This window comes from Poromitra crassiceps (assembly GCF_964638095.1).
Source record: "Poromitra crassiceps genome assembly, chromosome: 29".
NCBI lineage: Eukaryota > Metazoa > Chordata > Actinopteri > Beryciformes > Melamphaidae > Poromitra > Poromitra crassiceps.
Window position 1 is genome coordinate 15,801,691 of NC_139641.1, and position 26,264 is coordinate 15,827,954.

At 44.5% G+C, this 26,264-nt stretch overlaps 2 protein-coding genes across 3 annotated transcripts in view; one reads left to right on the plus strand and one right to left on the minus strand.

Moving 5' to 3' along the window:
• Nucleotides 1-7,375, minus strand: part of LOC310799992 (discoidin, CUB and LCCL domain-containing protein 1) — a 29,625-nt gene extending 22,250 nt beyond the window's left edge. For both annotated transcript variants that reach the window (XM_083662593.1, XM_083662592.1), the window contains exon 1: nucleotides 7,265-7,375. In XM_083662593.1, coding sequence (XP_083518719.1) covers nucleotides 7,265-7,358 — 94 coding nt within the window. In that variant the 5' untranslated portion in view covers nucleotides 7,359-7,375. The remainder of the gene's footprint in view (nucleotides 1-7,264) is intronic.
• Nucleotides 7,376-8,711: 1,336 nt separating this feature from the next.
• Nucleotides 8,712-24,157, plus strand: LOC310800152 (glucocorticoid modulatory element-binding protein 1-like). Its single transcript, XM_083662739.1, has 10 exons — nucleotides 8,712-8,842; nucleotides 11,116-11,265; nucleotides 11,710-11,768; nucleotides 11,977-12,098; nucleotides 13,141-13,244; nucleotides 15,407-15,600; nucleotides 17,799-17,951; nucleotides 18,073-18,210; nucleotides 18,898-19,011; nucleotides 22,531-24,157. The coding sequence occupies exons 2-10, from the start codon at nucleotides 11,141-11,143 to the stop codon at nucleotides 23,007-23,009; spliced, it is 1,488 nt and encodes a 495-aa protein (XP_083518865.1). The 5' UTR covers nucleotides 8,712-8,842; nucleotides 11,116-11,140; the 3' UTR covers nucleotides 23,010-24,157.
• Nucleotides 24,158-26,264: the final 2,107 nt, after the last annotated feature.

Here is a 26,264-nt window from a genome sequence, read left to right on the forward strand (position 1 = left end):
TCTCTTTCCCGACAATCCCCTCTGTGCATGAACCCTTACATATGGTAATTAAACATTAAAACACAATAAAAAAAAAAAAAAAAAAAAAAAAAAAAAAAAAATACCATTAACACGTTAACACCTTAAGTGCCATAGCCGAAATAATTCGTCTTACATAATCCAACGCTTAAGTGCCAGAGCCGAGTTTACTCGTCTTACATAAACATTTTTTTTTTTTGACGGTGGGACATCAATCAACAACTTTTACATCTTCGAGATCACTATTGGAGCAAGATAATGTGTATAATCTATTTTACCGACCCACTAAGTGTTGACAGTGCTCCCCCAGACGACCGAAATCAAAGAAAAAACTGCCGCGGGACCAAGCCGTTCAAGGAAATGCCGTGGCGATTTTACAGTAATCCATTCAAGACTTGTCTTGCCTGAGAGCGGCCGCGCACCGGCAGCAGCACACAGAGAGCGGAGAGCGATTTGCAAAATAGATCATAGGTGAAACACACTTTGAAACACCTCAGAAAGGCCAGAATCAACATCTGCCCATCGCCCACGCATTCCCCGGCCCATCTTGACTCGCACAAGGAGCGTCCGCACGCAGGCAAGCAGGCAGGCAGGCACACAGGCAGGCAGCAGCAAAAGCGCTTCTGACACGCCCGCTGTACAGCCAGGAGGAAGGAGGAGAAGACACACGGAGGGAGGAGTTTGAATGAGAGGGGTGTTTCCTGTTGTTATGGAGGAAATTACTGTTCAAAACTATTGTTTAGAATGTCTGACGGTCTTACTGATGCCAAAAATGAATGGTTAAAGTGACTGTTTCACAAAAAGCCATTTATCTCTGAATAAATTTCCAGATGCTGAAACCATGCTGTACTCAACGGCTAATATCTACATAACTACTAACTCTGCAAACTAACTCTTTTAGACAGAGAAAGCACACATTCTATTAGTTATTTTTAGATGATTGGTGTTCATGAATTCTTAACAGAAAAGAATCCTCGGCTGTTGTAAAATGAGCCAGAATCGTCAAAAACACCCCTGGCACAACTTACCTACAGGAATGAAAACATGGCTGGCATTCAATGTGTTAACTGCCAACGACGTATTGATACGTCAAGCAGAATCCAACCGTTGACTGCCAGCGACGTATTGATACGTCAAAAAAAATCGTTTTTTTTTTTTTGACGGTGGGGCGTTGATCAATCCCTTTTACGTCTCCTATACAATTATTGGAGGTATTGAATGTGTATAATCTATTTTACCGACCCACTAAGTGTTGACAGTGCTCCCCCAGACGAGCGAAATCAAAGAAAAAACTGCCGCGGGAGCAAGCCATTCAAGGAAATGGCGAGGCGATTTTACAGTAATCCAGACTTGTCTTGCCCGAGAGCGGCCGCGCAGGCAGCAGCACACAGAGAGCGGAGAGCGATTTGCAAAATAGATTATAGGTGAAACACACTTTGAAACACCTCAGAAAGGCCAGAATCAACATCTGCCCATCGCCCACGCATTCCCCGGCCCATCTTGACTCGCACAAGGAGCGTCCGCACGCAGGCAAGCAGGCAGGCAGGCAGGCAGGCAGGCAGGCAGCAGCAACGCGCTTCTGACACGCCCGCTGTAGAGCCAGGAGGAAGGAGGAGAAGACACACGGAGGGAGGAGTTTGAATGAGAGGGGTGTTTCCTGCTGTTATGGAGGAAATTACTGTTCAAAACTATTGTTTAGAATGTCTGACGGTCTTACTGATGCCAAAAATGAATGGTTAAAGTGACTTTTCTATCGAATTTCACAAAAAGCCATTTATCTCTGAATAAATTTCCAGACGCTGAAACCATGCTGTACTCAACGGCTAATATCTACATAACTACTAACTCTACAAACTAACTCTTTTAGACAGAGAAAGCACACATTCTATTAGTACTTTTCTGAACTTTGTGTTCACAAAGTCCAACCAGAAAATTATGCTCGGCTCTTGTAAAATGAGCCAGAATCCTCAAAAAAAGGCCTGGCAGAAGCTACCTACAGTAAAAAAAAAACGGCTGGCAGTCAATGTGTTAAAACACCCGCGGCTTATAGTCCGGTGCGGCTTATATATGTAAAAAAAAACAGTCAACTTTGCAGGTGTGGCTTATACTCCGGTGCGGCTTATAGTGCGGAATTTACGGTAAATACAACTGTCAATAAGCATACATGGGAATTGAGAGAGAGGGGGAGTGGGGAGGGGAACGCAGGGGTATGATTGGAAGTATGTATGTATGAATGATATAACACTATGTATGACACAAGAAAATAATAGTAATAATGTATCAGATGCTCTGTATACCATGCTGAAGAACAATAAAAAAAGAATTAAAAAAATATATCTATTTGATTCGGATTTTCTTTCCTTGTGAGCGTTGCCGTCTCAAACCTTGATTCATACATCCTGTGATCTGCGGTTTGCTGTGACTAATCCTCCGATCAGAAGAGGAAAAACACAAATATTTAGCTGGAGACCTTCTGAAATCCCTGTGGGAGGTTGTGAGTCACGTCTGTCAGCACCGGTCACAGAGGTGAGTGCGCACTCACAACAAGTCCAAGTGGTCAGCGCCGGGTTCCCGGAACGGCCAAAACCCAAAAAGGGAACCAGCTTAGACATACATCCCCCCCTCCGCGTTTATCTTCCATATAAGGCTACTGGTGATGTGATGTGGGTGAACTGGATGATATCCCTCCACATTACATTACATTACGTCATTTGGCAGACGCTTTTATCCAAAGCGACTTACAATAACACATTTTTGTCAGCAATAGAGCAATCAACTATGTAACACAGTCTATGACAACTACAACTTCTGAAGGAACAGTGGTACAAGTTAAGTTTTTTTTTTTTTTTTTTAACAGAGAGAAATAAGTTAGATCAAGAAGGGCCCAGATGGAGCCTGAAAAGGTGAGTCTTTAGTCTTTTCCGAAAGATCGGCAGTGATTCGGCCGTCCTGACCGAAGGTGGAAGCTCGTTCCACCATTGAGGTGCCAGGGACGAGAAGAGTCGCGAACGGGATGAGCGGCTTTTGGGCCCCCGTAGTGGAGGAGGGGCGAGGCGTCCTGCACTGGTGGAGGAGCGGAGGGAACGGTGAGAGATTTGGAGCCTGACCATAGATTACAGGTACAGAGGAGCTGACTGGTGTTACTGCCCTGTAGGCCAGAACTAGGGTTTTGAATTGAATGCGTGCCGAGATGGGAAGCCAGTGAAGGTCCCGGAAGAGGGGAGTGACATGAGAGAATTTGGGTTGGTTGAATACCAGACGGGCTGCAGCGTTCTGAATGAGCTGGAGCGGTCGGGGCACCCTCCACTCACCCAGTGCCACACATTGGCCAGCGCCTAGTCAACCGGGCCTCCTTCTAAATACCATCTACTTTGGCTGTGGGTGCCCCTCCTCCTCCTGTCCCCCAGGCTGTGGGTGCCCCTCCTCCTGTCCCCCAGGCTGTGGGTGCCCCTCCTCCTGTCCCCCAGGCTGTGGGTGGTGCCCCTCCTCATGTCCCCCAGGATTCCCTGGAAATGCCACAGCGACATGCTGTAGCCGTGGGCAACAGAGCGTGGATCTGTGTCACCATCCTCCACCGGGAGGCCCCATAGCAGCGGGGCAGCATTCCTGGTGCTGCCGGGTGGTTAGGGTTAGGGATGGTTCTGGGTGGATGATGCTAAATGCTAATCTTCTGCTGCTCTCTGAGTGAGCAGTCTCACCTTCTGCCTGTCTGTCTGTCTGTCTGCCGGCCACTTTCATCCAGCGGGCTATAGCTCAGGCTCTGACAGAAGAAGTAAGCTGTAGTTCCTCCAATGGCCACTTGAGGCTGGCTCCAAAAAGGGAATTCCCCGTTCACCCCCCATGATAAAATGCCCGAGTTTATAACAGAATTAAGCATATTTACAGCCTGGTTCAAAACACGGTTTTGGCCTATATGGCTAATTTAACCTTTCATAACAACGGTGCGGGGCGTGAATTTTTATATAACTCACCTGTTTAGAGTAAAAAAAAAACGATAGAAAATACTACGTTTTGGGAGTGATTGACAGGTCGCCTGTCCAGTGGTTGCGCAGCTTGCCAATAGCAGGCGGAGCTGCGGCTCTGGGAAACCCGTCGTCTTATCGTGCATTCCTTTATAACTGGGAACTGGTAATCTTACGGTTCAAAGGTCACGAGCTGGACAGTGACGTCACCAGAGCTGGTATTTCCCATTCCAAACTCGTAGGAGCCTCAGCAGCCCCGACCTCAAAAATCCAAGATGGCTGATCCGCGCAACAACAGTAGTTATAATCGTAGTAATATTGTTTAGCACTTCTGTCTTGTTTGTGTCTCATTAAATCAGCTGTACACACAGCACTGCCTCACTTCTATCTGTGTGGACATGAGGCTGCAGTGTTTGTATGCGCAAAATGCCGTGAAATGCCATGTTGTCAATTGTTATTGCTAACAATGGCTAGCCTGGCTAGCGACTGGATCTGACCAATGAACAGTGAACTTCCCAGCTCAAGTGTTCTGCAAATGGAACGCTAACAAAACGGATGTGATGTCATTTAGCCTCCACATCCCAGTTATTTTGCGATAAAGGAACGCACGATTATACCGTTTTGCGCGAGTGTAACGGCGTCGTGTAGGTGGTACTTGCAGCAACACATGTTAAGGGCTTGCCCCCAGGGGTGGATACGAACCGCCGACCTTCGGCTTGGGAGTCAAAGATACTAACCGCTCCACCAAGAGAGCTAGCTCCCTTGGCGGAGCTGATTAACGTGCCTTTATACTGGGGGAGTGAGTTTAACCAATCCACTCGCTACCACACTGGACTCACGAGGAGCTGTGTAAGGACGCCAAGATGGCGCGGCCACACTAGGCCAACACCCAATGGATGACACGCGCCGACTTTGTCCATATTTTTCGATGGTGGATGTGGATCTGATATCATAGTTTTCCCCCCAATGTTTTGGAGATGAAATCTAATCAATGGTTCCTCACGTTGACTTTGATTGTAGCCTACAAACCACTAACCCCTTAAAAAACCCTCATTATATTAATTTGATTTCCATTCATTCATGGGAAATCCCCTTAAAATAAGTTAAGGGAGTTATTATGGAGGACACGCCATTGAAAGCCCGTCAAATGGATCCTTCATTTTTGACTGCTTGTTTTCTTATAATGAAAAATTCAGAAAGACAAGAAATGGCCATTAATAACTCATTAATAAAGCATTCACAAAAGGCATCACGGAAATCCCACAAATACTATGAATCAACCCGTGACAACTCCTTAAAGCAGAACTTTGCCGAAAGACAATGCAGATTTATTTTGCACATGAGCTCACACACCATCACTGGTCCACAACTTCACTCAAATCAATATCAATAATTGTCAAAATAAATGAATGCCTGCAAAACTGTTCACGGTTTTCGGATATGTGTGAGATCATGTACAAAATAAATCAGCGTTGATTTCAGTGACGGCTCTCCATGGAATTGAGAAGTTAAGGACATGTCAGGGATGGTGATTCGCCGGGCCGGTCTTTCTCCCTCGTGTGGGATCCCACTCATTTATATTTATATATGTATATATTTACAAGCCCAATTTATATATATTTACAAGCTTTATGTAACTGGTGGCACTATAGTTTATCTATGTTTTTTATTTATTTTCTTTTCTTTTCCTGTATCTGAGTTTGTTCTCTTTTTTTTAAAGTTTTTCTGTGTTCTAAAAATTTTTAATTGCTAAATAAAATAAAAATTATAATAAAAAAAGGACATGTCAGGGATGAAATAAAGCATTTTTGGTTTCTGTCCTGTTCTCACCACACAGCCTCTCCTGACTAGTTGAGAATGTGTAAGTATTTTTTGCTTTGCAGCTGGAGTCCAGCTGGTGGCGGGATAGCAGACCAGTCAATCAAACGCACCTCAACAACAGTGTTTTCTGAGGGTAGCAGACAGTCAATCAGCTGGTGGTGGCGGGGGATAGCAGACAGTCAATCAAACGCACCTCGACAACATTGTTTTCTGAGGGCTTTGCTGGCAGGTCCTTACAGGTCCACACTAGCAGACGGGGATGTTCACCTGTGTTACCTGTCTGTCACTAACAGCGCCTCATGCTGTTGTGTCAGTCGTCCCAACGCTACAAAGCTGTGAGGCTGAAATGTTCCCCTGTGTTTCTTCTAGGGATGGGGCCGATCCGATCCAATATCGGTATCGGGTGCCGATTTGGCACTAATTCACGGATCGGAATTGAAAAAAAATTTATAATAGTATCCTTCTTTGCCTTGTATATTTTCTTAATTTTGTCTGCTTTTTGCAAGGTATATATTTTTTTAAATCTTTAATTGGCCAAATCTTTCCTTATACTGTATATTCAAGAAAAATATTGGTATCGGCATAATATCGGTATCGGCAGATATCCAAATTCAGGTATCGGAATGGGATCGGAAGTGAAAAAAAGTGCATCGGTGCATCCCTAGTTTCCACTGCTTTTCCCAGCAAGTGATTCACAATAAAATCATTGACCCTGGACTTAATCATCTTCCTTTGAGCAACACTAAAGCCCCCGTAGAGCCACAGGAAAAACAGCACAAATATTTGTGGTATGTCTGACTATTGTATAGTCACAGTCTATCTCTGCAGAGGAAATACACTGTTGTTTTGCCCATCTATCTGTCTGTGTGTATGTTATGATCTGTGTGACTCATACACCCACACGACTTCCTGACACTTAACATGGTCAATCCAGGCCAGGGTAGTAGGCTATGGAGGACTGGACTGTTGTGCTGGAAAAACCTGTGGAGCTGGGCTCACTAGGTAAACATGGACAAGCTTAGGGGAGAAGGTACGCCACCGTGACATCACGATCGACCTTTGAACCTACATTTTTCTTATTCTGAATTATTTTGTCACTGGTCTACAAACACAAGACTTGCATAGGACGTAATAATACGTCAAATACCAAACTAGCATTAACTGCAGCGCATTTCAAAGCTGCCAGGACTTCTTTAGGCTATTTGACAGTGATCATAAAGTTAGTATGCTGTAGTAGTAGGCCAAAGTCAACTTTTATAATAACAACATAATAACGCACTTTCGCCAACAAACCAAGCGAAACGAGAATAGCAAATAAAAGGCTAAATATCGTCCGTTCGCTCAATGAAGGATCGACATGAGAAATGACATGATGTTAGAATAGAAGGGAAGGCTCACTCACTCACAACGATTATTTTCACCAAGAAAAACGTCACAAAACAAGAAAAGAAACGGTTTCTTACCCTCCTGGCCCTGGACCGTTAACGAACAGACACTAACAAGGATCCACAAACTGATCTTCACAGCATCTCCGATATTTTCAGACTTTGCTCGCATGATTTCCAGAGCTGAAAAGCAAGGTGCAACTAAGCCCCGATGGATCGAGGAGGCTCGAGCTTCTGAAAAAAGTTCCAACTACAAAGTATTGAATACTTGCTATTGGCCACTGAGACGTCAACTCGGCTTCCTATTGGCTCTTCCTGTGTGCCAATCAAAGTATCTCAAACATTCCATTTCCAAATAAGGGTGAGCTGGGGGCGTACACTACACATTCTATGGGGTGTAGCTTTATAGGTGACTGCTGATCTGAGGTCAGTTGGTGGGCCGTTGTAATCCAATTGACTCGATTTGCAAAGTTGACAGCGCTGAACCTGGATCTACATTCTTCTTCTCGACAAAATGCTACACAAATGAATAGTGTAGAACGTGTAGATTGTAGAACGTTTAAAACAAGGCGTCATTGAGTATGAGTTTATGAGTTTTTTTCGGATCCCCTTTAGCAGATGCCACAGCCAGGCATCTGCTATTCTACCTGGGGTCCACAGGTTTAACTAAAATCATTATCATTCATAAATCAAAACTAAATCCTATAACACATCATAAATCATACATCATAATTCATAAATCATATAAAACAAAACAACTAAGTCCTAATAACTAAATCCTAAATCATACATCATAAATCATACATCATAATTCCTAATCATATAAATATATATAAACAAAACAAAACAGCAAATTTAAAACCAACAATAAAATACTGTATATTGTTCAATTATATCAATATATATATATATATATATATATATATATATATATATATATATATATATATATATATATATATACACACATAGGCTATATATATTTCTAACCTAAAACTAACTCCCGCCACCTTGTGGTGAAATACAGGCAACAGCAAAAATAAAGAACAGCCGCGGGATTAGATTGGACGATTGGACCATATTGCATGATTGGACGCGTTTATACCTTGATACCTTAATAAGTCAAGCTTACTCAGATCAGATGGCCGTTCCACAACAAAATTACTGGATGATTATTATGGGATATCATAAGGGAACTATTAGGCGTGCTTTGTATTCATTATTAATTATTTAATTGTGTCCAATTGTTGCAAAAACCACGAAGCTTAGTGTGTTTTTCAGCCCTGGCATGCACTGCTGTGGCTCACAGAGGCGCTGAAAGAGAGGCGCTGCTCTCTCTCTCTCACACACACACACACACACACACACACACACACACACACACACACACACACGCACACACACACGCACACACACACACGCACACGCACACACACACACACACACACACACACCCGCACGCACACACGTAAGAGCAGTTTGACCGATTTACACATTGCGTGCGAACTAACCGCTTGTCGTGAGAGCGGGACAGATGCTTCGCAGGCAAATGCTGCCTTCACACACTGCAGGAAGTGTAGCGGAGCAGCACGGCGCATGCTCTGCTACCGCTCTCTACAACAAGCTGAAGGATGAGTGATCGCCTGCTGCAAAACGGTGAGTAAACCGCCCAAATATCGAGTTAAAGTAGTGCGTAATAGTTATTGTGGCGCTCGGGTTGTTTTGCGCGCACCTCCCCATGGAACAACGGCGCACATCGTTGTTGTTGGTATAGGGACCGGGGTGTGCGTGCTGCCGCACCAACAGACGTCAGTTTGAGTGGGGTGAAGGAGGGTGAGCAGGCACGCAACTGATCCAGCAGGGCTACTTGATCATGTAGAATGCGTTTTTAGTCCTCTCTAAAAGCGATCCGACAGTTTGTATAAACGCATTCTATTCTATTCTATTCTATTCTATTCTATTCTATTCTATTCTATTCTATTCCTTAGTTTTAGAGAGTAATGCTTCAGCTTCTGCTATTTCTGAAGGGCTGGAACTTGTGTTATGGATTGACTCACATTCAAATCAGACTATATAGTGTAGGCCTATGTCAGTCTACCTGTTTACTGAGGGGGGGATTGTACTTTTTGATTTATTGAACCTGTGTATCATGATAGTAGACTAATGTTGAATGGATTTGGGAATAGACTACTGTAGGCTATAATTGTACAAGTAGGTCGTTTATTCTCATTTTGATTTATTCACCGGCTTTGCTTGCCCTACAGTAGGCTACCAATTATGAATGTAAAGTCTTTCCAGAAAATATATAGGCCTATATATACACAAACCACCATGATATGACCAACAAAATGCACATCAACAATTTCTCTCTGGAAAGCTATATGACCCCAGGCTTTGATGATTTGGTTAGTTTGAATTTGTAAACACAATGATGTCAGTTCAACAGACTTTTGAACTGGTATTTCAATGTAGGCACAGGATTGTTATGTGTCGTACAAATAGGCTACAGGCCTTAAAGGGAGCAAGGCTATGTTAGCACATACTGATCCCACAAGTGTTCAATTGGTCTGGGGTGGGCTGTTGGTAGGCCATTCCATTCTCTCCCACATTCTGGAGGTAGTATGAGGCCATTTACACCTGGCGTTAACATGCATTTATGCCATCAGATTGCAATCAGATTGTATTTTATTACTTCAGCCTGATTCCAATTACACCTGGCGTTAACATGCATTTTCTGCAATCTGATTGCAATCAGATTGCAATCAGATTGCAGAAATGGGTGTCCTCTCAATCCGCATAAACTTGCTGTATCCAGATTGAGAGGACACATTGCATTTACACTTGTGTTCAATGTGTACACAATGCATCCCTGACCACCTCCGGAGGTGGTTTGGCCGATCAGATTGCAATCCTTCTTCAAAGCGTTTTGGGGGTGTTTACACCTGGCATTTCAAGTGATAAAACACAATCTGATTGCAATCTGATCAGAGAAAACGCATGTTAGCGCCATGTGTAAATGTCCTCTATGTGTACTGGTTTAATTTGAGGATGTCAGTCTCTGAATGAACTGAAAACATTCAGGACAAGCTTAGGTTCACCTGTTGAATCTTCTGGCTGGTCAATTGTAGCACCTTGTTTACACTTCAGTCCGTGGTTTCTCTCTACTTCTTCCCCTTCTTCCCTTCACCTAACGAGCTCGATGGTTTTATTAAAATGTCACAGTCCTTTTCATCTTTCAAAAAAAATGTTAAAAAGAAGTTACTATCCACTTATGTTTAATTGTCTGAAATCGAAATGAGCAATGTGTCTTGCTCTAACGGTATTACGTGTGTGTGTGTGTGTGTGTGTGTGTGTGTGTGTGTGTGTGTGTGTGTGTGTGTGCGTGCGTGCGTGCGTGCGTGTGTGTGTGTGTGCATGCATGGGTGTTGTTGGTGTGTGTGTGTGCGAGGGGTGGGGGGTAGATGGATGAGTGGCTGGTGTGTGTATGTCGTAACTGTATGTCTGCTTTGCAATTTTTATGTCTTGGGTCCCCTACCATAAGCATTTCTTACTTCTTTGGGGTCTCCCTTTCATGTGCCTAACTGTATTTCAACTATGAATCTGCATGTGCTTTTGACAAGTAATGAACAAAATCAATCAATCAATCAAAAAACCTAACATATGAACAGAAATCTTCATTCTCCGCAGCTTTGTAGCAACCACGCACGCTCTGCCTGTGTGAGGATTATGTCCATCATATCCATATCGTACGGATTAATTCTCATTATAGTTGCATGTCAGCTAAGAGAACCACTACTATACTGTTGGGCTATAGCGTTCATCAACCTTTTTATATGCATTGAGTATGACTGGTGCGTGCGTGCGTGTGTGTGCGTGAGCTGACTGCTGATGTTGACATGCTCGCTGCTCGGCCTTCCCTGTGTGTGCAGCTCTGTGAGGAGGAGGAGGAGGGTGATGGCGGAGGTCACTGCGTCTTCCGTGGATGTCGTGAGGGTGAAGGAAGAGGAAGAGGAAGAGGAGGAGTCCAGTAGCAACCATAAGACTCAAGTCGTCCTGCACCTGCAGCCAATCCTGCACGGGTAATGGGACTAGGACTAGGATACAAAAAAAATCACTATATCGATATCAAATCGATATTCATTTGAAGGAACTGATATCGATTTATAAATCCCAATATCTATCTTTTAATATAGGCTACATTTTCCTTTGGATGCTTGAAGCTAACGCCATTAGACTTGCGTGGTTTTGGTTCTTAGCGCAACAAGATCTCGTGAACATTAATATTTTTAATAATGCACCAGGTTAGATCAACGCTATTCATATCCAGTTGAGCTCAAGTTCAGATGGCCCCGTGTGAAGTAAAAGAAAAAACATACTTTAATTTCAGACAGCTTAGAAATGTAGTGGCTGGTCATTTATGTTTCTGTTAATTGGAGGTGAACCTCTATTCAACAGTTAGAAGCTGAAAGAGCTCCCACGAAATGATTGTTATGTCATATGGGGGAATCTGTCGCCCTCTGCAGGGTAAACGATGACATTGCTGACACTGGCACCACAGTCTTGGCCATAGAGACACACCATGGTAAGTGAGACAGACACATCTACCTTACCTGCTTACACAAATAAATGTAATGTCAGAGATATTAATGCAGCAATTTAATTAATACAATCTGAATAATCTATTTCCCACAATATGGTCCTTTTTTATTCCACAAGTGTGCACCATAACAGAGTGCACATTGTAGTGTTGCAGATATTTCATATTCATCTTTTTCGCCTGTAATCTTTAGACGACGATCAAGCGGAAGGAGAGGAGATCGAGTACGGCTACCCCATCACCTGTGGAGACAGCAGAGCGGTCCTGCTGTTTAAGAAGTTCGTTTGTCCCGGAATCAACGTCAGATGTGTCAAGGTACGTCGATGCAGACGTGTAACGTCATCAAATAATGATCACGCTGTGACGGTGAGCAGCATTTTACAAATTCTTCGTAACCTTTCTCCCTCAATCGACCATGATTACCTTAAAGTCGAGCTGAACCCAAAAATGAATTTTCTTTTCTTTTAGTTCAAATACCTGGGTATGCAGTGCACCTATTTAATAATGTATGCAAAAAAAATCACAACAATCTAATTTCTTTAGTTTTTCACACTTTTTCACATCAAAAGTTCATTTTTCAAGATTTCGCTGATAACAGTAATGTACAGTTTGGTGACGTCACCTAGTAGTACTATCAAATTTCTACCCCATTTCAACCAATCATATCACGACATGCAGCTGTCAATCAAATCTTCATTTCAGGATAATTTTCTCTTCCAAATGAAGTAGAAAATGGCGCCTAGTGCCTGTCATCTGGCAGAATTCCTATCCCATAAACTAACTACTAACTTGGCCAATTGTTAGAAACATGAACAAAAAACAAAAACTATAATCTCTAAGAATGCAAAGAAATGTAACTGGCTCGTTAAAACGCGCATTCCAGGGATATCGTATCGTTACAGCAGCGATAATGGCGCGCGCATCGGAGAGCTTGGTTGTCAGGGGTCGCACTTCGGAGATTCCAGGCCGACGTGCTGCACTCTCCGCTCGGCAACACGAAGGCAGCTGGCTGCCTGCGGCTCGCTGAGCTCCACTCAGCCACTAACCTCCCATCAAAAGGTTCTTCCCGAGGGGAGCGCCACAACACACTGAATCCCACTCGATTTGGAGGCCAGGATTGTCAAATAAAATCATCGACATGATACTATGACCCGCCTCTCAACCTGTCATCTTAGACAAACTATGTTTTCAGTCTGAAACGGACTCATTATGCACGTGACGAATGGGTTCAGTTCGACTTTAATATTCTGTCTGTCTCTGTGGATTTTACGATGACTTCAGTTGAACTGAAACAGATGGTGTGTCTGTGCAGTAATTCTTAACTCTGTGTTTTGTTCTTCTTCTTCTTCTCCTACAGTTCAATGAGCAGCTCATCAGTCCTAAGCAGTTTGTGCACTTGGCAGGAAAAGCCACACTGAAGGACTGGAAAAGGGCCATCCGACTGGGAGGCGTTATGCTCAGGTAGAGCCCTGATGATGGGAGTGAGACAGACTGGGAGGCGTTATGCTCAGGTAGAGCCCTGATGATGGGAGTGAGACAGACTGAGAGGCGTTATGCTCAGGTAGAGCCCTGATGATGGGAGTGAGACAGACTGGGAGGCGTTATGCTCAGGTAGAGCCCTGATGATGGGAGTGAGACAGACTGGGAGGCGTTATGCTCAGGTAGAGCCCTGATGATGGGAGTGAGACAGACTGGGAGGCGTTATGCTCAGGTAGAGCCCTCTGATGATGGGAGTGAGACAGACTGGGAGGCGTTATGCTCAGGTAGAGCCCTGTTGATGGGAGTGAGACAGACTGGGAGGCGTTATGCTCAGGTAGAGCCCTGATGATGGGAGTGAGACAGACTGGGAGGCGCTATGCTCAGGTAGAGCCCTGATGATGGGAGTGAGACAGACTGGGAGGCGTTATGCTCAGGTAGAGCCCTGATGATGGGAGTGAGACAGACTGGGAGGCGTTATGCTCAGGTAGAGCCCTCTGATGATGGGAGTGAGACAGACTGGGAGGCGTTATGCTCAGGTAGAGCCCTGATGATGGGAGTGAGACAGACTGGGAGGCGTTATGCTCAGGTAGAGCCCTGATGATGGGAGTGAGACAGACTGGGAGGCGTTATGCTCAGGTAGAGCCCTGATGATGGGAGTGAGACAGACTGGGAGGCGTTATGCTCAGGTAGAGCCCTGATGATGGGAGTGAGACAGACTGGGAGATGTTAAATGGTAAATGGTAAATGGACTGTATTTATAGAGCGCATTTTATATAGTCTATCGACTACCCAAATCGCTTTTACATGAATACCTCACATTCACCCATTCACACACCGACGGCGTCTGCAGCCATGCAAGGCACTAACTGCTCGTCGGGAGCAGTTAGGGGTTCAGTGTCTTGCTCAAGGACACACTGCGGGGAGGAGCCAGCCTCGAACCGGGAACCTTCCGATTCCCAGGCGACAGCTTTACCGCCTGAGCTAATGCTCAGGAGGTAGAGCTCAGATGTTATGCTCAGGTAGAGCCCTAATGATGGGAGCGAGACAGACTGGGAGGCGTTATGCTCAGGTAGACCCCCGATGATGGGAGTGAGACAGACTGGGAGGCGTTATGCTCAGGTAGAGCCCTGATGATGGGAGTGAGACAGACTGGGAGGCGTTATGCTCAGGTAGAGCCCTGATGATGGGAACGAGACAGACTGGGAGGCGTTATGCTCAGGTAGAGCCCTGATGATGGGAGCGAGACAGACTGGGAGGCGTTATGCTCAGGTAGAGCCCCGATGATGGGAGTGAGACAGACTGGGAGGCGTTACGCTCAGGTAGAGCCCTGATGATGGGAGTGAGACAGACTGGGAGGCGTTATGCTCAGGTAGAGCCCTGATGATGGGAGTGAGACAGACTGAGAGGCGTTATGCTCAGGTAGAGCCCCGATGATGGGAGTGAGACAGACTGAGAGGCGTTATGCTCAGGTAGAGCCCTGATGATGGGAGTGAGACAGACTGGGAGGCGTTATGCTCAGGTAGAGCCCTGATGATGGGAGTGAGACAGACTGGGAGGCGTTATGCTCAGGTAGAGCCCTGATGATGGGAGTGAGACAGACAGACACTGGTCTATTAGCTCATGGGGAGACTGTGACATGCTAACTGTCAATCTGAATGCACATTTATTCATCTTATTCTGTTGCATTCATTGGGGTTAAAACATAAGGATTAAAACTGCTTAACACCCGGTGTTTACAATCCAGCACCGGATCTCATTGATATAATTTGCTCTTTGCTCTGGGGCTCTGTCTGTGTGGGGGTTTGCCAGTGCATTCCACAACGAGTCTGTAAGCAGCGTTATTGTGCTCGTCGGATCAAATAACAAGCAAGCAATCTGCTGAGTGATTGCTGAGTTTTCATGCTCGCACTTGCCCTCGCTGTTACTGTGAGTCAATATAGCAACTCAAGGCTTTAGCTGCTCCTCGCCGCCCTTACACCTCTACTGGTCAAAATCATTGTGTTGTGTGTCAAGCAAACCTCTGCAAAGCTGATTGTTCAACAAGTTCAATCCATCCTCCGGACGTCTCTCAGCAGCATTGTAACAACAACAGATGTTGATGGACAAGTCTGTAGTCTTCTTTTAGCCTGCTTTTCTCTGTGCAGGAAAATGATGGACTCCGGCCAGATAGATTTCTACCAGCACGACACGGTGTGCACCAACACCTGCCGCAGCACCAAATTCGACGTGCTGATCAACAGCACCACACGGCCCCCTCCTCCAGGGGGCTCAGTGCTGCAGACCCCCTCCTCATGTCTGGCTGGAGACCCTCTTGGAGGACAGCTGGCAGCCCTGGCAGGTAGATTTTAACCGGCAATGACTGTTTCTCATACACATGCAAGGGAGCTGGAAGGTGGGTGCGGAGGGTGCTGCAGCACCCCCTGGTGGCAAGAGATGGGATTTTTGAAATTGTTGGATTTGGCTGTCTTGTGTTTATACCACCAACAAAATGCATTAAAAAACAGTTTGTGCTTCCCAGCTCTAATCTTATTTTAGACGCTCTCTCTTCAAAAGTGTTTGATTTTCATCATAATCTGGTTTTCCTTAACACATTGAGTGCCAGCGACGCCATATGGCGTCATTAGAAATTTACCGTAGGCTGCCAGCGACGCCAAATGGCGTCAATAACTCCAAATTGTTTTTTTGACGGGGGGGTGTCGATCTAACCCTCTTACATCGCCTCTTACAATATGAGAGCTATTGAATGTGTCTAACCTATTTTACAGAACCCTTAGGTGGCGACAGCGCTGTCCAGATGAGAGAAAGTGGAGTTAAACACACAGAAGAAGTCGTTGGGGAAAAGGAAATCGCATCGCATCCGTCCGTATGCATCGATATGCATGAAGCATATAGCTGTGCCTGCAGCAGCCAATCTGCTGTCACAATTGAGCACCTCCGTGTCCGCTGCAACAGCCCATCCGCATGATCAGCCGTGGAGTTGTTATTATTCTCAACTGGAAGCATGGGAGTTGGTGACAAATACACGCGGCTGTAAAAAAGCTGGATGTAGCGGACTTTTCAGTGCAGAGCAAACGCAGGCAGCAGAAAGCCCCAGAGACACGCCCAGGAGGAGGAGTGTGCAGTTGAGGGGGGGGGGTGGGGCACGCAGGGCAGCATACAACACCCAGACAGCAGGACAGGATTGGCAAACGCAAGCTAGAATATCTGATGCCCACCAGCAGTAAATCAAGACCAGCAAGAAGCTGCAACCAGCAGCGCACGCAGGGGCCAGCGCTGCTGGTTGCAGCTAAAAAATATTATTTGGCCAAACAAAATTCCTTTGTTTTCACTCTTTTATTGAAGGAAATTATTTTTGAGGTGTCATTACATCAGAAAATATTAGCAATGAGTCAATGATGTGCTTGAAATGCTTCCTTTCACAAAAGGCTGAATATCTCAGGTTCTAGAAAAAAAGTGGCTGTTTTTGGTCAAATCAAGCTATCTTCTCCGGCTCATAACTAAAGAACGGAAAATGGGATCAATAAACTTTTTTTTGCAGGTGATAGAAGAGAGTCTCATCGTTATTTGTGCATGTTCAGTGTTTACATAGTAATATCACACAATATTCTGTGGGCTTCGAGAAATCACTGAAAACGCTCTGAAACTCTGGCACTGGGAGTGTCCGTTCTCCAAAAGTGGCTGGCACTCAAAGTGTTAATAATAATAATAAGTTCAGTGTTTATGCCTGTGTTGCTGTCTGTTGTAGTGTAAAACGACTAAAGGGAGAGCAGGTGCTTACATGAAAGTGAGTGAGAAAAGGAGAAGATACTGAATAATGACATATAACAGTATAATCCTAATGTTAATTTAAAATTAAATATTCCTCTAAATATGGCTAAAAGTCCAAAAAACGTCCAATTTCTTTGGTGCTGCAGCACCGGGAGTCCCTTCCTTATAGCACCCCCTACCTAAAAGTACTTCCAGCGCCACTGAGTAGACATGTACTTTACTTTACAGTAGACGTGTACTTTACTTTACGGTAGACATGTACTTTACTTCGTAATTCAAATGTGCTCCATATATCCAAGAATTTCCTTTCTCTCTCGATTTTTAGACACAATTAGTCCAAGCCCAAATCCTCAAAAGGTCTTTCGTTTTTTTAGATAGCCCTACCTGAGGTAGAACAAAACAAGACCATGTTTTTCCCCCAATCATTTTGATATGTCCCCATTTGTTATTTGGTGCCAGATTTAAAAAACAATTGACCACTCGAGAATTGATAAAAAAATAAAAATCTAAAATCCCTCCAAAATACCACATTAAGACACCAAGACCTTGAGTAACGCCATATAAAATGCATGCTGTGATTTGGTATCAAAGACCTTTGACATTTAGAGATTTCTGTAAGAATTGCATTTTTCAGCGATTGGGTGGTGATCACTTCTGTTCTGGAAATTACTCAGAAACCCCCCTTATTGTCAATAGACCTAGGAAAGCCACACATCTGAATGCCCTAGGCCTAGATGATGACATGCCGTGCTGTTTATTCCATCTCAGGAGAGCTTGTGCATGATGATGCTGCAGAGGCTGAGGAGCCTTGTGAGGAGAAGTTCAGCGCACCAGCCGAGTGGAGTCCTGCACTGGCCCCGCCCGCAAACCCCACTAAAGCCAACGGGCATGTGGTCAAGAGGAAGAGGGCCGACATGCCCAGTGAGTACAGGGAAAAGGTGGCCCAGACACACACACACACACACACACACACACACACACACACACACACACACACATGCACACACACGCCACTAATTGGCTCCTAATGAACTGTGTTTAGGTGGGATGCTGAGCCTGTGGAAGGGCGTGGCAGACATCGGGCTGATGGGCAAGGTGCTGTCCAGCATCCAGACTGAGTTATTGGCTGCTCTTCATGGAGTGGAGGGCCGCAGTGACAAGGCCAACCTGCAGGAGAGCGGTGAGCTCTCACACTGGTCCACTGGCAGTCTGGGGAAAACCAGTAGGGATGGGGCCGATCCGATCCAATATCGGTATCGGGTGCCGATATTGGCACTAATTGACGGATCGAATCGGATCGGATTTTTTTTTTTTTTTTTTTTTTTTTTTTTTTTGCAATACCAGCGCGGGCGCTGGCCGTAATTTGTATAATAGTATCCTTCTTTGCCTTGTATATTTTCTTAATTTTGTCTGCTTTTTCCAAGGTATATTTAAAAAAAATATTAATTGGCAAAATCTTTGCCTATACTGTATATTCAAGAAAAATATTGGTATCGGCATAATATCGGTATCGGCAGATATCCAAATTCAGGTATTGGAATCGGATCGGAAGTGAAAAAAGTGGATCGGTGCATCCCTAAAAACCAGTCACTTTCATTTCAGTCAAACCTTAATCAAGTTTTTTTTATGTTAAAAAGTAGAAGAGATTGTCAGTTAAGCATCTGGCTAAATGGCTAAATCTGGTTTGATGAAGGAATTACCATGGACATTGATGTTTGCAAGTCTAATCCGGCACTTAACAGTCTGTCTTGGACCATTTCTTAGAAATGTATAAAGAATAGGCTTAATCATTTAGCATGAAATAAAATACCCTAGTAGCTACTTAGGCGACTGGCTTACTATGACTTAGATGATTTTGTGTTGTCAGATGCCGCAATGCTGAACTCTCTGTGTGAGATGTTTGGGCTGCTGGATTCTGTGAAGCAAGCTCTGGACCTGAGGCGCAGCCAGGAGGAGAACAAGGTTCACAGCGCGCTTCACGGTGAGAGGCTGTCGTACGAGACACACAGTACATCCACTCATATCCTGTTTGTTGTTTGTTTTTCATCCAGTACTTCAAGTTCATGTTTGTTTATTTTCAATAGTAAGCCTTTATCACAAGCATGTCTCAAAGGACGAGAATAAGCCAATATAAGAATACTAATGATATGATAAATAACTCATTGAGTGCCAATGACGACTATAGTCGTCAATTCGGATAGTAACGTAGAGTGCCAATGACGACTAAAGTCGTCAATTGCGTTTTTTGACGGTGGGACGTGGATCAAAGCCAGATCCATCTCCTGTAAAATTTTGGGGCATGTTGAATGTGTATAACCTATTTTACCGACCCATTAGGTGGCGACAGTGCTCTCCAGATTAGAGAAAGTTGAGTAAAAAACAGAGAAGAAGTCGTTATGGAAACGGAAACGGCATCGGTATGCATCGATATGCATGAAGCATAACGTTAGCTGTGCCTGTGAACAGCAGTCAATCTGCTGCCACAATTGAGCCCCTCCGTCTCCGCTGCGATAGCCCCTCCATATGATTTAGTTGCCGACACCAGCGTCTTTCTGAAAAGTTACATTATTCTCAGCTGGGAGCCGGTGACACGCTGTGAAAAAGCGGGGTGCAGCGCACTTTTCAGTGCAGAGCAAACGCAGAGCAAACGCAGCAGAGCCACCAGAGACACTCCCACGGAGGAGGAGGAGGGGGGTGGGGCACGCAGGGCAGCATACAACCATTGACAGTAAACACAGACCCAGACAGCAGGCTCGATGGACAGAGACAGGCAAACAAGCTAGAATATCTGATGCCCACCAGTAGTAAATCAAGACCAGCAAGAAGGTGTAGGGTCTGCGCACGCAGGGGCCAGCGCTGCTGGTTGCAGCTAAAAAATATTATTTGGCCAAACAAAATTCCTTTGTTTTCACTGTTTTATTGAAGGAAATTATTTTTGAGGTGTCATTACATCAGAAAATATTAGCTTCAGAGTCAGTGATGTGCTTGAAATGCTTCATTTCACAAAAGGCTGAATATCTCAGCTTCTAAATTGAAATGTGTGTTTTTGCTGAAATCCACCTATCTTCTCCGGCTGATAACTAAAGAACGGAAAATGATATCAATAAACTTTTTTTTGCTGATGATAGAAGAGAGTCTCCTCGTTCTTTGTGCGTGTTCTGTGTTTACATAGTAATATCACACAATATTCTGTGGGCCTCGAGAAATCACTGAAAACGCCCTGAAACTCTGGCACTGGGAGCGTCCGTTCTCCAAAAGTGGCTGGCACTCAATGAGATAAAAACAGATTATAGCTACAACCTACCTATGAGTGCCTAAGTTACGCCCTCTTCCGGGTTCGACATGGGACCTAAGGGATTTCATTCCGCACTCATTTGTCCATTGACGTTATGTAAAATCCTTATAAAAATAGTTTTACTTGGTCAAACCAAGCGATTCTATTTCTTGGTCTGAGTGAAATGTTCTATGGTCTCGTGATTCTGAATAGAGCACGACCGATATATCGGTCCACCGATATTATCGGCCGATATTGGCTGATAACCGATATATCGGTATCGGCCGATATGTTGGCCGATATGCCGATATTTTTGTATTTTGTATTTTTAAGACATAGACAACATGTTGTGTATATTTGATCTTTTTTCTTAATCAAAAAACGATTTTTTTTAAACACGTGAATGAAAAATAGTTTCAGTGCACTCAACATTTCTCAGCAGATAACAGCATCTCCTTGTTTCTGAGAGAACAGAAATGTGTAAATGTTTCTCTTTCATTCATTAAAAGAAAATCACACCCAGGTGCTGCAGTAAGCAGTGCAGACATACAGACACCACTTAGGGGTGGCCAAACTACTGCCCGCGGGCCAACTGCGGCCCGCTGCCCGTTTTTAAGTGGCCCGCCATGAATTTAGCAAAAAACAAAATTATTATTGTTGCTAAAAACCTTTTTCCGTTAAAAAAAAAAACGGTTTTAAAGTTTAAAACGTAGATAGAATTTCCTACTCAAGTAGCATTATTTTGCTGTTCCTTTATCTCAGTGGAAGTATTTTAAGAATGAGATTTAAATCATCATCATCCTCATAATGAAAATTGCCTCATAAGTGGGTGGGTGGTGGTTAGTCACGATTTTGCGGACTGTCTGTTTGTGACATCAGTGATGTCATAAATCAGGAATTGTGATGTCATCAGTGATGTCACTTGAGCAATTGTGATGTCATCATTGATGTCACTCGAGCAATTGTGATGTCATCAGTGATGTCACTCGAGCAGTTGTGATGTCATCAATGATGTCATAAATCCTTCCTGGCTGAGGTATAAAAGTGGCGGAAACGATCATTTCCCCCATAAAGATAATTTTGACCATCAGGTACGGTAATTCAACATTTCCCACCTGGCAACAAATGATGTTCCAGAGGTCCTTGGAGGGGTTCCAGGGAGGCTTGAAGAGGTTCCAGGGGTCTTTGAGGGGGTTCCAGAGGTCCTTGAAGGGGTTCCACAAGTCATTGAGGGGGTCCCATCGGTCTCAGGAGTTCCAGAGGTCCTTGAGGGTGTTCCAGAGGTCCTTGAGGGGGTTCCAGTGGTCCTTGAGGGGGTTACAAAGTTCCTTGAAGGGGTTCCAGAAGTCCTTGAGGGGGTCGCATCGGTTTCAGGAGTTCCATAGGTCCTTGAGGGGGTTCCAGAGGTCCTTGAGGGGGTTCCAGTGGTCCTTGAGGGGGTTACAAAGTTCCTTGAGGGGGTTCCAGAGGTCCTTGAAGGGGGTCCAGGGGTCCTTGGCGGGGTTCCAGAAGTCCTTGAGGGGGTCCCATCGGGCTTCAGGAGTTCCAGCGGTCCTTCAGCGGGTTCCAGGGGGCTTCAGTGGTTCAAGAGGTCCTTGAAGCGGTTCCAGATTCCTTAATTCAAGCTATATTTTATATTTGTTCTATTTGTGTTTTTGTATTTCTAGTTATTTATAATTATTAAATCCCCAGTTAAGTTTACTGTTTCATTGCATTGATGTCATTTTGGACAATAAAGTTTATTGATAAGCTGTAAAATATCCTGCCTACATTACATATCTCAAGTCATGTCAAGTTATCTTTGTCAAGTGTTTGATATTTGAGGGATCATTGCAAAAACATTGTGTAATATAATGTGTATAATTAATATAAGAATATCGGCCGATATATTGCTATCGGAATTTTTTTAGTCCCTAATATCGGTATCGGCATCGGCCTCAAACATCCAGTATCGGTCGGGTTCTAATTCTGAATATGCAGTAGCTGAACTACTTGGTTTGTCCAAGTAAAACTATTTTTCTAAGGATTTTATGGTGAAATGATATAGCGATTTATGATCGCCTGACGAGCATCGCTGACGTTACGTTCCATTATTGCTGGATGCTGATTTTGGAGAAACCTTGGGCAGGCCAAGGCACAGAGGGATCCCCCAGCCATCGGGACAGCTGAGCGTGCAATCTATGTATGGTAGTGGATTGTATGAACTGAAATCCTCTTTCTCCTCAGTGCTGGACAGGTCCATGGAGGACCAGAGGAAGCAGGGTTGTGATAAAAGCACCGTATCGTTGAAACACCCCCCACCACCACGGCGTCATAGCCCCTCCGGCAGCCACGCCCAGTCCCCCCAGCGTCAGGCCCGCCAGAAGGCACCGTCGCCCCTCGCCGCCTGCCCAGTCATCCAGCCCCTGGCCGCCACGGGCTCATCAGCTCAGGCTCCCCTCGCTCAGCTCACCAGCAGAGGGAGCCAGAGGGAGCAGGAGGTCCCCCCCAGCCGGACAGGACGCCAGGAGAGGCTCCACTGGCCGAAAGAAGAGGACACCGTCATCTCCTCAGGGATCCACCTCAGAGAGCTTGTGACAAGGACTGTAGGGGCCCGAGAGGAGGAGGAGCCCCGCCTGGGAGGGGAGGAGTCGGAGAGGTCATGTGACGTCATCCACAAGGCGGCTCTAGGGAGAAAGGCATCAAAGAAGCGTAAAACCAAGTGAGAGACAAAGAGAGCCGCCCCCCAGAGGGACGCTGTAGACTGCAGCGCCCCCCAGAGGGACGCTGTAGACTGCAGCGCCCCCCACAGGGACGCTGTAGACTGCAGCGCCCCCCAGAGGGACGCTGCAGACTGCAGCGCCCCCCAGAGGCACGCTGCAGACTGCAGCGCCCCCCAGAGGCACGCTGTAGACTGCAGCGCCCCCCAGAGGGACGCTGCAGACTGCAGCGCCCCCCAGAGGGACGCTGTAGACTGCAGCGCCCCCCACAGGGACGCTGTAGACTGCAGTGAGGGAATGTGCCTGAGTTGAAAGGGAGGAACAGATAAACACATAAGAAAACAAAATGTCGTTGTCTAACTGTATTATCTTTTTCATGTAAGCCTCGTGTACTTTGATTACTTTTGGTATTGGTGTTATGGCACAGATTAATTCTCGTATCAGGGTTTTAAATTACACAATTGAGAAAACCATTTTTAGACAAGTTTTTATAACATTTTAACAAGGTTATATAGCCCAAAGCTTTTGCTTGATTATTGGACCTACTGTTAGAAACCCTGGTACTGGTGAGAGCAGCCTACTATACAGGATGTAAATATTTTTTTAAATTTCAGTCTAAAGAACTTTCAGATGTCTGTTTATATATTTGTTTCTATTTATGGTTTGTAGTGACAACATTCTCCCTTGTCTAGAGGTAGTTGCCAAATTTGTCGAGTATTCGTGACAAATGTGTATTTCCCATATAATTTTATAATTATATTTCTTATGCTATTTGTAGTGGATTTAAATACTTATTTTGTGGATTGCACTTGTGTGTGGCATTTTGTAAAACTAGTTCAATTGGATTTAGAGAAATATATTTCACTCAGGTTTATATGTAGGTCCTTTGTTAAAATGCATAAGAACCTATTTCACCTATGCACTAAACACTCACTGCCCGAAGTTTCTAAATTAACATTGATGTTCGACAACGGTATATGAATATTGTGGCTGTAGAAATGTGCTGTTGTTTTAAACAGGGAGCCATTCAGAAACATGGCATGCAAATACATGTCTTCCTTTACCATGGAACTATTGTAAAGAAAGAAAATGTATCAAAAATATTATAGCATATGACATTTTGATAACAATGTCGGTAACAATTGTCTAAAAAGACCCTGTAAGACAATGAAAAAATCTTGAATAAAATCGTTCAAGTTTTAAATTACAACTGTGGATATTTTTAAGCTTTTGTATGTGACATGACATGCGTGTCCATTTATAGAACGATGTACTTTAGCACCTGCTTCTTTTTTTGTATTCTAGTAGGCACTTTACTAGATAGCCTACACAGTAGCGAATGACAGGGAAGATTAGTAACAAGCGCAAACCTTTAAAGGCCCAATTATACTCTACTACGTTAAAGACAGAGACGGAGACGGACTGAGCCTTCTGTCCGTACTCTGTGTTCATTTCGTGCGTATTTCTGTCTGTCCTCTGAAAGCTTACGAATATGCATGAAACGCAGCAGAACCACACACACACACTCACACATTTGACTCTCTACTGCCCACTGGTGGATGTATTATCTTAACATGATACCAACATGAAAGACGCATGGAAGTATGTGGGCAGTGACGATTACACCGCTTGAAACGGACACATTTATTTCCGTATGAAAATGGAATATAAATCAGCCTTGGGCCCACGGGACAGTGGTATGGCCATTCAGCTTTATGGCAGTACGCAGTGGTGTAATGTAACACAATACTTAAGTACTGTACTTAAGTATTTTTCTGAGTATCTGTACTTTACTTGAGTATTTATATTTCTGTCAACTTTCACTTTTACTCCACTACATTTCCCAAATAAAATGGATAATTTTACTCCACTACATTTCCCCCAAGCATCTTAGTTACAAAGTAAAATCAGAAGAAATTCCGTAGCCTGCAAGCAATCAGGTTTGGCAAATCAGTGCTCCTAGTTTGCAAATTATGTTAATCACGATCCACACGCCATTCCATTTGGTGGCTGTAATGCAACATAACGTTGTTTGCCAGTGGATATAAAAGTCAAGAAGAAGAAATAGACTTCCACTCAAGCCCAGGCATGTCTTTTGCTTGATTTCTTATGCAGCATTTATTGTACTTTTTACTTTCAATACTTAAGTACATTTAATATCAGAAAATTACTTTTGATACTTAAGTACAGAAAATAACAAGTACTTTAAGACTTTTACTCAAGTAATATTCTAATGAGTGACTTTGACTTTTACCAAAGTCTTTTTCTGGGAAGATATCTTTACTTTTACTTAAGTATGGTTTTCGAGTACTTTGTACACCACTGGCAGTACGCCTGCTCCCACCACTAACCTCGCGTCACCAGGCTCTTCTCGGGGAGAAAGAAACTGGTCTCCGTTTACAAGGGATTTTGTCACTCGGCCTGTTTCCGGCCTAGACCCCCCGTCCTAGACAGGAAACAAGCAGCGCAAACAGAATAAGAAAATCAAACAACAAAACAAAAGATGGACGTACCGAACAAAGTGTTTGAACAAGTTCTTGTAGAAACATCGCGGATTCACAATATCACATAAGCCAATACAGAAGCTTTTTTTTATCAGGATCTAGCTAACGTAACGTCGCCGCGTCAAGCTAACGGCAACAAAGAAGATTTTTTTTTTGGCGCACTTGTTTCCTGTTTCCTTGGTTTACACCCCCAATGCCAAAAGCAGTGTAAAGCGTGCCCAGACTACACACCACCCACACACCCCTAGCCACTCCCCCTACCTACCCCTCCAATCCTGACTCTACCACCTTCCTATCCCTAGCCACTCCCCCTACCTACCCCTCCAATCCTGACTCTCTACCACCTTCCTATCCCTAGCCACTCCCCCTACCTACCCCTCCAATCCTGACTCTCTACCACCTTCCTATCCCTAGCCACTCCCCCTACCTACCCCTCCAATCCTGACTCTCTACCACCTTCCTATCCCTAGCTACTCCCCCTACCTACCCCTCCAATCCTGACTCTCTACCACCTTCCTATCCCTAGCTGCTACGGCCCCTATTCACACATTGACTGAGTGAGTGTCCCGACTTTTCCATCTCCTGACCTCGGCGGGGCCTGCTGGCCCAGCGCCGTGGGAAAAATGGAGGGGTTGGCGGGCATACAAAAAAATCATTGTTATTTAAATCATTGTACGCGTTGTTGCTAATTTTGCATCACTGGCTCCGTACTGTGAGTCATTCTTTAGTTTTTGTGTGGAGATGGGAACTACTGAGC

Excerpts from the sequence above, each read along its gene's own strand:
- LOC310800152 (XM_083662739.1), top strand. The coding sequence starts at position 11,141 with ATGGCGGAGGTCACTGCGTCTTCCGTGGATGTCGTGAGGGTGAAGGAA. Across the intron at positions 15,601-17,798 it reads ACAGCTGGCAGCCCTGGCAG|GAGAGCTTGTGCATGATGAT; the intron begins GTAGATTTTAAC and ends ATTCCATCTCAG. Across the intron at positions 19,012-22,530 it reads GGTTCACAGCGCGCTTCACG|TGCTGGACAGGTCCATGGAG; the intron begins GTGAGAGGCTGT and ends CTTTCTCCTCAG.